Raw genomic sequence first — 13,189 nt, forward strand, 5'->3', positions numbered from 1 at the left:
GCTGAACGCACCGGAGCCCCGCGGTCCGCAGTCTTCGGTCGCACCTCTGCGAAGGAACACGGACCTCGCCCCCGACGACCTCCGAAGAGGCGGGATTTCTCCGGGAAGGGGAAGCAGGGGTTTGCTGTGTGGCTTGAAGATGAGGCAGGTATCTGGAGTGGGGTTCCTCCTGGGGCTGATGGCTCTCCCAGCCGCGCTGGGACAGAGAAGCTCGGAAAGCCCTATAAATAGCAGCCAGCCTCAAAGCTTTGCCATCGTCTCTTTCAAATGGGACCACGTCAAGGACCCTTATATCATTACACTCTGGATACTTGTGGCCAGCTTGGCCAAAATCGGTGAGTCCGGAGTTACATATTAATACATGTCCTCTCCCTTTCCCTTCCCCCTTCTCCTTCTCCCACCCAACGTAAACGAAGAAAGCTTATCATAAGTCCACTGACCCGTTTCCAGGGGTTTTACTGTACTCTGTCCTGATTTCATAATATTGCACTGTGCTTAGCGGTGTGATGTTCAGCCACCCCAGTGGGTTACCTCGTTCATTTTCAGCGCCTAGGACTACAGCTTCTGCATCTGATTCCTTGCAAACCCTTGCAATTCCTTGAAACCTTGCATTATTGTTGCTCCCGGGAAAAGCTTTTTAAAGAAGTGAAACAGAAATAGGGCCTTATTGCTTATACAATACCTATTCCAGTTTACGATATGCTGTTCTCACAATTATGATTCATAGCTATGTTAGCTAGCACCATCAGAAATAAACACTGTAAACTACACGTGTGAACTTAGCATTCTCTGCTTTGCAGTGCATTGCTGAATTAGTGAAAGAGTATAGTTCATAGAGAAAGGTAACTATTATCAGAACATCTGATGCAGCTGAAAAAACACAAGCTTAAGAGCACACAGAATTTTTTTCAAGAAATGGGAATCAGCAAAAAGCAAGGACTTAGTCTAACTTGAGTGTAGTTTAAGTGAACTTATATGAATGCCCTAACTCTTGTGTTCTGAACTTTGTAACTTTTCCAAAAGCAATCTTATATTAATAACAGTGTTTGCTGGACTAAAAGAGTCATTGTTTAATTGGAATGTATTTTATTTGCTTGATGCTATTATTTTCAGTCCTTTTACCTTTGGATCTAAAACCAGACCTCCGGTTTGGCTGCCACTGAAAATGTCATTTTCAATTTTCAATAAATCATCTCTAAAATCAGTCTGAACTCAGAAGGTATGATAAGCTGAAAATCCTACCAAGACTTCTCTGTACTTGTACTGTTAATACTAATTTAGGATACCAGAATCACATTCCATAGATTTTGCATGTCACAGAGAACAGAAGATATAAAAGCTGTGCTTAGGTATATTCAGTCTAGCACATAAGCTAAACACAGTAAGACTTGAGTGGAAAATACTATCTCCAAATCCAAATAAAACATTTTTAAATCAGGAGTAAGTTATGTACGGGTGATATCGTAAAGTATTTTTCAGTGATATTTGCACCTTGGATTTCACTTGCTTCATCATAGATGTATAACTAAATATCTTTATCTGAATCGCTGTTGGACTAAACTTTGCAAATAGTTTGTGTTCAGGTGGTTGCTGCATTACCTATATTCCATAAAAATACAGTTTTGTTTTAATTGACTTTTATTGGTGGATTATATCAAGTAGAAAGCTGGGGAAAACAGATACAGGAAAAGACAGTGAGAATAGTGAGTCCCTATAAAATTGTGCTAACTAATACACAGGTTGCTCATTTAAACCTTCTTTTTGACATACTAATTTAAAAAAGTATTTACCCTCTGTGCTATTAAGCTTTTGCTATTTTGTACATGTGCCAAAGTTGTACAGAGTAATATTAGTGCTGAACAATTGTCAGTGCTGTGTCAGAAACCCAATGAAGTTAACAGGACAGTTAGTGTCCTGTATTTAAATTGCAATGGCCTGGATTAGCTTGGATTAAGATGAGCCATTTTACTATTAAGTCCTCAGTATAAACTCTTGATAAAGCACAAAATGTTGTTGGAGTTCAGGAGCTGAATGTTGCTGGTTCTGTTTTTAAATTCTTGGACTTCTTTCACAGCTGCACAGAGCATGTCACTTACTAGTAGATAGGACCTATCATCAATTCCATCATTTTCCTTCCCCAAAGCTCTCAAACTTTGTTCTTTTCTCTCTTCACATTTGTGATTCCTATACTACTCTGGACATTGTCTCTGAAGAAGCAATGGACAACTGCTGTATTCCACTGAGAGCCTATGAATGCTCCTGCTTTCCCCACCAGTCACAAATAAAATACAGAAAAGCAGAAATGTACACTCACTGTTCAACAGCTTATTGATGAAGAAGGCATGAAGGTCAAATAGTCAATGAGAAAGGGAACTGGAAAAAAAAAAAAGCTTGTCATCCTCCCATCTGCCTTGGTGTATCAGGTGTTTTGGAAAGTAGACCAGCAATCTATCAGAAGTCTTCGAATGGCAAAAATGTTGTGCTAGATCAAAGAAGTTTTGTACATTCAAAAAGCAGACATAGAAGAACTGAGGAAGAAAATATAGAACATCTGCTCTTGCGTCTCTTGCTTTACTACCTGAAGGAGGGCAAAGGTAGTGGAGTCAAAATGCTGGTTTTGCTGTGGATTTTTGCAGGGGAGGAGCTGTTCTTACACATGCAAGCTCACTTCTGCACGGCTACAGAGGTTGGGAGAGCTCTTTTGCTGGTGGATGATAGACAATTGGGTTAGGAAAGGGTGTTGTGGGAATTGCAATTGCTAGCTGGGGGTGAAAAGTGTATGACAATACTTTGTTTTCTCTTGCATTAGAATAACCTCAGGGGCTTGAGTTTTTTTGTTTTGTTTTGTTGTGGTTTTTTGGTTTGGGTTTGTTGTGTTTTTTTTATGTTTCAGTTCATGATGTTACATGGCTAGGGGAGATGGGTATTTAGCAGGAGATTCTTGTTCATGTTGTGTACATTCAGAATGTAAATTGTTGCTGACAAAGTATTCTGCGGCATGAACTATTGTATGTGAAATCTCATAAGCATCCCAAATACATGAAGAAGTGCCTGGTGGTTTGCGTTTGTGGGAAGGGAGCTGGTATTTTTTTTTTTTTTTCATGTGAAAAATACTTATATCTCTTGGGTAAGTCTAAGTATTGCTACAAATGAAACTGTGGAATAAGAGTCCTCATGCAGTTGACTTTCATGCAGTATAGGAAATAAATAAATTTGTCTGTGTCTACTATCCAACTTTTGATGTATTTCAGTGTACTGTTGATTTGATTTGGCCCTCCTAATTTGAAATGTTCCAACTCTTCATTTTAAGGTACACAGTATTCCACTTTGGCTAATGATCTTTATTTCCTCTTTTGATAGGCTCTCTTATCACTACAAATGAGTATCCTTACTGGAAAAGGCCAATAGACTACTTACATGTATAAAGCTAAGCCAGAAAACGTTCTTATCTACATGAAGAAGGTATATGAGGTACAGCTGAGAACCCTCCTAGTGGACTTAGGTGTCCACTTCCCGGTACCTCAGTTCGCCAGATGAAACAAGCGATACCAATGAAATAGTCCAAACACATACATACATGTACACATATATAGTTACAGACCAGGGCATTTCCTGCAGTTGATAAAGTTGTTAAAGGGTGTACCATTTTTAATCAACGTACTTGCACAGTATAGTTTTGATTTAAGACCAAAGACACGTGCACATTGACCAGCCTTGCACATGCTTTCTAAGTTCACTTCCTCGTGTGCTCTCCTTTTTTATATGTGTTTAATAGATCACATCTTGAAAATAACCTTTTAATAAACAGACATGTAGAAGATACAAACAGTGGCAGGGAAGTCTGCTACAGAAAATTCCAGAAGTAGGAGGGAGATCAGACAATAACTTTGGAAACAAGTTGAAGGAGAGTAATAATCAGCTTGGGAGCTAAAAATGGCAAAAGAGAAATAGTTTCAACTCTGAATATTGTATACTTTTTTTTTTTTTTCCTGAGGATATTTCTGATATTTTGTTTATTGCAAATCAAAAACAAAAGTATGCTTTTTCCTTAGGGGATATCCACTGCACGCTTCTACACTTGTTCAAAACCCTAGGAGACAAGAGATTGTATTTATATTTTCATTGGAGGTTGTGTTGGGGAACTTGTAAAATTCCTAAAAGGTTTAAATCCTTTTGTGTACTATAACACTTTTCAGAAAGATAGTTAATTGCTTGCCCCAAAATAAAATTAAAAAACCCTACAAAGCAGTCTTTCTGTCCATTTATCCCCCTGAACTTGTTCGAAGTGGAGCAGATAAGCAACTGTAGGAAACAGTGGGAGAGTGAGTGACTATGAACAGGAATGAGGAAGGGTACATAGCCTTTTCATTATCTGTAAGTCAAACCTCTTGCCAACTGTTTTTGTTGGTATAGTTTATGGTGAGTCTAAGAATGTCACAAAAGGTTGGTTTTTTAATGTCTGCGTAGTTGCACACAAATTCTAAAGGCTTTTATATTAGAAATTTAAAAGTGAGAGTGAAATTTGAATCCAGGGCAGTTGGTAGATCCGTCTTCAAGAACACAGTGCTTTGGAGGAGGGGGAAGAAGTGATTCAATAACAACAAACAAACACTTAGGAGAAAGCTGGCCTAGCGATATCTCAGAAGGATACTGTGTCAGGTGGACTTGTTGAGTCCATCAGCTCTTGAGACTCCAGGAGGCCATGAACTGCAAAGCACACTGCATCTCTAAACTTACAGAGGTATGGGTTCCTACAAATGCTTTAGGGTCTGCATGCCTAGGCCCCTTCATATTGTTTTAAACTACTCTGAGGAAGGAGCTCTTCAGAATATTTTGTTAACGCAATTGCTGTGGAGAATTTTAAGCATGTTAGGGATGGGCTAGGGAAGGAACTGTGAAATGCAGGTCTAACAACTCATCCAATTTAGACTCCTGGGGCAATATTTTCTTTGAAGAAATCAATACCCCTCCCTCCAAAGCAAACTGTCAAAACAAAAGCCCATTTGACGCCCAGATTTCTCCTCCTGGCATTTTAGCACGAGTGAAAAGTGTCAATTACTTAGAGAAAGTGATTTAGGGTACTGTTTTAATAAAAGCAAAAAGTGTGAGAATAGCTCTTCTGTTGGCAATTCTTCAGTAAATAACCTCTTTAGGAAGAAATGTTGAAGGATGCTTAGCAGAGCTTTGCTGGAAGTATTTAACTGAAAATGGAGTCAGAGGCTCAAATTCTGAAGATACCACCAGACCCTGCAAAGCTTAAACTACCAGCCTTGTCATGATCGTGGTGCTTTTTAAAAGCTGCTTTCATTAGCAAGTGATAATATGAAAAAGGACTTTGCATTGTGACTAGATAGTCTGGAGTTGGCTACCTTCCCCCATATCCTGAACAAGACAACAAGGAAAAACTGTGTCTTTTATTGTGAACTCAATAGAAGCTGGAACAGGTTGGCATACTTATAAGGGAGGCATATGCATTTGCTTACTGGATATAGCCTTTTATTATCTATCTTAAAAACAATTACACAGAAATCCTATAAATCTGTGCTGGCAAGTGTGTTACATAACGGGGTGTCTTAATTTTAGTAAGATATTGTATTTCCTCTTGTAAAGTGTGGTTTAGAATACCTGTGGGCTAAGAATTTGAAGTACTTTTAAATCTCTGACTTCTAAGGAATTACATTTTGTATGCAACATTTTAGGCAGCTGAAAAAAACCCTTTCCAACAAAGAATAATAGCTTAGCATTTCCAGTCCTAGGAGCAACTGTGTAAGGCATGTCTTTATTAAATTTATGAACTGTAAATGGATAGCTATTTCCACATTTTATTTCCATTTTACTCTTGTACATTACTCATCCTTTTCCCATCCTTCCTGCTTCTCTGAAACACACAGCTCTCTCTTCCCCTTCCCCCTCCAAGTCTTGCAAGTCTCAAGCCTTAATTATTTAGAGTAAGGAAGAAGATACCAGGACAGTGTAATTCGACAAGATTCAGATTACATCCCTTGACGAATAGCAAATGTACAATGGCAACTTGTGTGAATTACATAAGAAAACAATGGCATTTTGAGAATGGCCCTGAATTGAATACAGCTCAGGCATGCATACCTAAGAAAGGATCTCTGCCATCAATTACTTTCAGGCACCTGTGCGCAAAGTGCTCAGCGTTCTCTGTAGAACAATGGAATCTTTTAATACTGTACTCTTAGGATTGTTGAAACCATTGATTTACTGTCTTCAGAGCTAAAGCCACTTATTACTAAGAGTGATCTACAGACCCCTGAAGTGATTGTAAATCTCTCACGTGGTAGCGCAGCAGGCCACGGGCCTGTAAGTAATAAGTGCAAGAAGCAAACCTTTTCAGGTGCACTCAGGTTCTTCAAGTGAAAGGCTTTGTGAGGTCCCCTTTTTTTTTGTTTATGTGGAGCTTTGTGTGTTAGAGATGCTTAGCAGGGAAGCTGGTATCGGAAATCCTGAATTATTAATCCAACCTGGCAGTAATAAAGTTCCTTTTCCAGTTGTTTTGACTCATATCGCCAGAAATCTATCAAAAGTCTGTGAGTTTCACCAGCAGTTTGCTTAAAGAAAATTTTTTAATTCAAATTCAAGACTTCTTTTCCTCCCCTATTTACCACATTTTAATTGCTCTGAAGTAATGGGGTAATGGATTACTGAGTTATTCCATACCTTCTGTATGGTTTGTTCTATTCCAAGATGAAGTGTTGAGTCCAAAAGCACAGGAGAATAGTTCTTATCTGAATATCCTTTTTACTCTTTCAGGAAATTGTCTCTGATTTTTCTCATCTCTCTGCAGCAGCACAGTTAAACTAATGTCCCAAAGAACTAGGGGCTTTAATTATTCTTCAACTTGCTAACAAGTGGCACCCATTTAAAATTACAGACCATTAAAACTGTCTCAGTAAACTGCAGATTATGGCTGGATGACTGTGTTGTAATACTTTGATTCCTTTTGTAAAACAGCTTACAGAGTATTCACCCCTATGAAAGGAGTGACTTGATACCCAATTGGCTGTTATGTAAAGCACTGTAAAGTCATAAATACTGAAACTACAGGCTGACAAGGAAGAGCCAACGGAGATGGAATGCAAGACCTCAAGTGGAAAAACTTTTAATTAAGGCACACATATTTAATGTTTATTCATGGAAGAAGAAAACTGGAAGATATTTGAAAAGGCCTATGCAAAAGCAGGGGTTTTAAGTTGATGGATTTGGAGAGTTTTCTCCTTCCAAGTACTGAAAGCCAAAGTAGTCATTCTGGATTCACTAATATGTGCCTAGGTGAGTTCTTCTGCTTTTATCCATTGAAAGAAAAAAAATGCCTCGGCCTTTTGTCAACCCCAAATGTTAAACCAGCAGCAGTCAGACACCAAGAAAGAAAATCTCCAAGCAGATTGTATACTGATTTTCAAAAACATTTGGTTACAATTTTCTGTGCTTCAGTTACAGTTTTTTTAAAAGTGGAAAAAAAAGTGGAAAATTGAAGATTTATGGATTCATTCACTTCCAAAAATTAGGCTTTGAGGAAAATATTAAATATTCAGAAACCTGTAAAGGTCTTGAGCTATTAAGATTTCATAATGAAAATCTCCCAGCTGCAAACAGGTTGTAAACTGATGGAGACTGTTTGTCTAAACACAAAACTGATATTATGTTAACTATTTTGTCATAGTTAACACATTCTAACGCCTTTATTAAAACGAATATTGTTACATTGGTTTGGTGGCATAATAGTATTCCAGGGACTAGATGACACAGGTTGACATAAGATGGCCTTATGTTAATGTAAGTACATCATTCACTAAATATAGTTGTAATATGGAGTTACTACAATCATCCTACTCCAGTGGCACAGCAGTACTGATGAACATTTAGATGTAAATTTTCAGGCCTTGACTGCTTAGATAAATGTGTAACAAATTCATTCAATAAATGCTACTTAGTGATTTAAGTGATTACAATATTCATGCCAGAGTGAACGAAACAGTGTTTGAATGATTGTTCTTCTCTTCCACTAGTCTAGTGTTTAAACTGCTGTAGGACTTGGTTTGAATTAAGTTGCCAGATTTTCCACTGAAATAGCTCTCGTCCTCAGCTATTCCACCCTACTTAGTTCTAGGGATGACTTTGGGACAGTAGTGAACGAGGGAAAAGTGATCTTTCAAATTGGGTCAGTCAGTGATAAGTGACTGTGTTTAAGGCTTAAGTCAGTGACACACCACTCCTGTGATGTAACTAGCTGATGGCTAGGGAGAAAGAACACAGGAATACATGCCTAATGTCCTGTAACACAGATATCAGTCTGATATTTTGCTGGACGCTGGGTCTCCTATAGAGTTCACAGAATCATAGAATCACAGAATGGTTGAGGCTGGAAGGGACCTCTGGAGATCATCTGGTCCAACTTCCCTGCTCAACCAGGGAAGAATAAAAGAAACTCAGGCAAAACTATGTGCGTGGATATTCCATCATTGCAGTTCCTTCCTCTCCTACAGGAAGGACCAAGAAATTTCCAAATCCATGATCGTTATGGCATGGTGGTCTCCTATCGCTTCCTTATATGGTACTCATTTGTCTCCCGTCTTCATTTCACTTTGCAAAAAACTGTGCAAGCTCTGATTCTGGATAGGAGGTCATTTTGACTATTGAACTGGTATTTTGGAAAGGTACATTATCGGAGAGTAGATGAAGATATTTTGAGCCAAGTTATCTGTTTAGATTAGTTGCCATGGATGACCATTAGTGGAGGACAGTGCATTCTTTTTCTAAGTAGAAATATTGCACAAATACTGTGTTTATTTTCATGTTTCTTTGATACTTGCTACGATAGATGCGAAGTGGAAAAGGAATCATAGATATTTTTACAGGCAAACAACTGATTTCAGTTGTATGCACAATACTTCTAGTGTAACAAGCTGAGTAAGATAGTCTACATTTTTAAAATATGAACCGTTTTGTGTTGATCACTGCACCAATCAATAACGAAAAAAGTAGGATAAAAAGTACTGTGAGAGAAAGGGCAGGATGGATGCTACTGATGAGAGTGTTATTATGTATGTAGCACAAAAAATATGTAATTAGATTGTGAGGGAAAAAGAAAAAGAGCATAAAGTATGTACGTATTTACATTTGATTTCTAACAAATGAATGTATTAATACATTTCTTATTTTCTTAATTTCTGTTCTTTTATTATCATAAAGAAGATAACTATTTAACTATCATCAGAGTTTTTCTGTTAACATATCTTCCATTCCTTGAAAGGATTTTGTCATAAACTACTGCCTGACAGCTTCTATCAATATCTTAATCAGTCATAATCTCTTACCATGAATTAACAGTATAAGAATTTTTTAGACTTTGGTCTATAGAGCTTTGAGAGGATAGCTTTTTCTCTTGGCCAATCTGTCCTCAGAGGGACTCCTGTAATGGCTCTGCATGTTGTCCTGTGAAGTACAGTGTATCTTAGAGGGTGTTACCTTACAGAGGTGTAAAAAGATCAGGCATAGCAAGGCTCTATTTTTTTCCCCACTAACAAGGCATAGTTAGCATCACTTTGTTCTCTTCAATGTTATGCTAAGTATTCCTTCAAATCAGGGAGCCACCTTTCTATCTGCTTCCAATATATCGTATAAATCTTCATTTTTTCTGGGTTTTTTAAACCATTTAAAACTTCATTTTATTGGGTTTTATATATTTATGCTGCATTGTTGCTAATCTGTACATGATTATACCTAACAGATTAAAAAAAAAAAAATGATGCAGCTATCCACAGTTGCAGAGTTTGAAGTGCTTTTTTATATTAGTCTCTACCTTTTTTTTTTTCTTTTTACTTCTGTGTTCCACAATCTCTCATGCAGAAAAGTCTTATGATTCAAGACAAGAATAAAAGATAGGTTGTAAAACAAGGAAGGTGGTAGCTCTTTCAGCCCAGTTATCTAAGTAGTTGTGTAGTGTCCATAATAGTGCCTGAAACTTGCATTCTGTAGCAGTGAAAACTTACACTGCTTATGCAGTAAAAGTGTCTGAAAAGAGTCTTGTTACTTCTTCTTGATAATATTTAGAAAAAAAAGGTGTGCACTCTTCCAAAATTTTTATTAGAAATGAAGAACACAGCAAATTTCTTTTTTCTTCACAGTGTGATAGACATGGCATTGGAGTCAGTGAAAGATAAATGCTTTGTAATTCACCTTCCCTCTCCCCCCTGCTCAAGTCAATTCAATCAATTTTCAAACACTCTCTGATCTGAGGATGAGGTTATTACACTTCATATGAGTGTAAAAAAAGGCCTGTCATGGAGTTAAGGGGAGCAGCAATTCATTAGTACAAAATATATCAGTCTTATTTGCAACCTTATGTTCCCTAGAATTTCAGTAACCAGAAGTACATCTCATTTTCATGTCTTGAGCACTTGTACTGAAGAAAATGGTATTTAAGAGAAAAGCTAAGCTTTTTGCTTTGAGACAGAACTCTTCTTTTTGAGCACTCAATAAAGCGTCTTAATTCTTCAGCATTTCCTAAGAAATGCAACATAGTTAACCTTACTAAAAAACACAGTTTTCAAGGCATTTCACTTGAATAATGCTGTTTGGTGTTTGAAAGTATGAGGATGTAAAAACAGCAGGAGGAAGTATGAGGTTTCCTTCTGTTTATTGTGATTTTGAAGTAAAGATTAAAACCAGTCCAAGATAAACCTGCCACTGTAGGTGGAAACACAGCTTGTGTATGGGCACTGAAGCTCTTATGTCAGGAAAGACCTACCCAAAAGTAAGGATGAATGGTCTATGGTTGTAGTTTCCTCTTACTGCCTGGTGTAGCATGTGTTCTCTGTCACAGTACTGAGGATCTCAATGTGTTGAAAGTCAGTAGAATCTGGTCTACATGCCCTCATCTGATAAATGTTTTATGATTATATTCAAGAGAAGTAGTACTACAGCCAACAGTAGTGTTCACGCTATAGTGCCTAAAACACAGTATCTGTACCTGGGGTTGAAAGAGGCCTGGTAAAGAACCCCATACTTTGGGAACTTCTTATCAATTAAGAATATGACGGAAGTACAGATAAATCATCAAGCAGATTCGGTTGCTGACAAACTAAACACTCATAACTGAAATGAAAATAGTAAAATACATCCTGTATATCATACGATTGCTTAGAAGCTAGTGAACATGGCAGAAAGTGGAGAATCCACAGATTTAAGGAAAATTCAGCTCAAACTTGGCTTCTGTCTTGACATTTTTTCATCTGTTTTTTTCCTCCCTATCAGGCCTAGCAGTATATTCACGTCCAGGATTTCAAGAAATTAATGGGAAAAAAAATATTAGCAGAAAATGATGAAGTTTAGTTGTTCACAACACTTTCTGTTTTATAACAAAAGCAGAACTAACCTACCTGCACTTTTTATTCTATAGTTGTTATATAGCAGTGTCAGTTAAGCTAGGTCCTTCTGTCAGGTTGATGCTTTTCCACCCCAGCATTTTTTTTTCCAGAACCTCTCCTGGCATTTAGATGTGTATGAATATGCTACACTAATCCTTTTAGAATTAAGTCCACATATGTTTTTTTGTTTGGGTTTGTTTTTTTTTTTTCAGTTATAAGCTTTCTCTCGCTTATGATTTATCTGTGTGTAAATAATTTAACTCCCTTTACTGGACATGCGCCAGTAATGTGTGCTCACAGCCCAGAAAGCCGACTCCACCATGGGCTGCATCAAAAGACGTGTGGCCAGCAGGTCGAGGGAGGTGCCTCTGCCCCTCTACTCCCCTCTGGTGAAACGCCACCTGGAGTATCTCTGGGGCCCCCAACATAGGAAGGACATGGAACTGTTGTAGCAGGTCCAGAGGAGGGCCATGAAAATGATCAGGGGGCTCAAACATCTCTCCTATGAAGACAGTCTGAGAGAGTTGGGGCTGTTCAGCCTGGAGAAGAGAGAGCTTTGGGCAGTCATTATTGTGGCCTTTAGTACTTGAAGGGGCCTTATAAGACGGGGGCAGACTTTTTAATAGGGCCTGTAGCAATAAGCCAAGGGGCTTTAAACTAAAAGAAGGTAGATTCAGACTAGATATAAGGAAGAAATTTTTTAGGGTGAGGGTGGTGAAACACTGGTCCAGGTTGCTCAGAGAAGTGGTAGATGCCTTGTCCCTGGAAACATTCAAGGTCATGTTGGACGGGGCTGTGAGCAACCTGATCTAGTTGAAGATGTCCCTGGTCATTGCAAGGAAGGTTGGATTAGATGACCTTTAAAGGTCCCTTCCAAACCAAGCTATTCTATGATCCTATGATTCTACTGAAGTTTAGCTCATATATATGTGGTAACAGAAGACAAAAAGAGGCACTAATGTGCATATACTAAGAGTAACATTTGATTCATACTGAATTCTTACTGCTCCCTGAAAATGAATTTTTGCACAGATGTTTTTAGGAATATAGGCAAAACCCTTATCCCACGTCAGCAAGGATCTGATTATATAAAGGACATTTTCCTATATAAAGCAAAGAATCCTATGTTGATATTACATTATACTATGTATCATATTTAGTCTATGTGTGAGACATTCTGGGATGTTGTGTTTTAGTCAGGAAGATATTTGTGTCTGGTGCCTACCCTTGTTTTTCTGGAAACAAGCAGTCATCTTCAGTAACTAAAAGGTTTGAGTTGTGATCTACTTCAAATACAGCTTTAGCCAGTTGGTTTTTTCCCCTCCTTTTTCTTTCTTCACTGTGGAAAATCAGTTTAAACTAATCTCCTTGTGAACTTCCTTTTGCATGCTAACCTTTCTCATTTTCCCTGTGTATGTACTACAAAACACAAATGCATTACTGAAAAATAACCGTTTCCTCATTACCTTCCTACCCCATTTTGAAACATCAAATCTATTTTCCGTGTACTACATTTTGCAGTACAAGGACATTACTTAAACTACTGTTCTTCCTTCTGTTATCATCATGCACTTCACCTCTCAAATGAGATAATGAAGGTATGAGAGTTAACGTATTACTTAACCAGAAAAGCTCTAAGGACAAAAATCAAAAGCCATGTTAAAGTGCATTGAATAATAGCAGTACCTCAGAGCCATTTGCAAGAAAAAATTAAAGTGATATAAATTAAGCTCCACTAAGCTCCACTGTGGGGAAATAAACCATGTACCAGGTTTTCTGAAGAAAATTGCTTCCTT

The 13,189-nt window shown here is 37.9% G+C and overlaps 1 protein-coding gene across 1 annotated transcript in view; it reads left to right on the forward strand.

Moving 5' to 3' along the window:
* Positions 1–139: 139 nt before the first annotated feature.
* Positions 140–13,189, forward strand: part of SLC9A3 (solute carrier family 9, subfamily A (NHE3, cation proton antiporter 3), member 3) — a 49,463-nt gene continuing 36,413 nt past the window's right edge. The window contains exon 1 of the mRNA XM_009894956.1: positions 140–335. Within this exon, the coding sequence (XP_009893258.1) occupies positions 140–335 (196 nt within the window). The remainder of the gene's footprint in view (positions 336–13,189) is intronic.

The sequence above is a fragment of the Charadrius vociferus genome, unplaced genomic scaffold (genome assembly GCF_000708025.1).
Source record: "Charadrius vociferus isolate BGI_N301 unplaced genomic scaffold, ASM70802v2 scaffold51, whole genome shotgun sequence".
NCBI lineage: Eukaryota > Metazoa > Chordata > Aves > Charadriiformes > Charadriidae > Charadrius > Charadrius vociferus.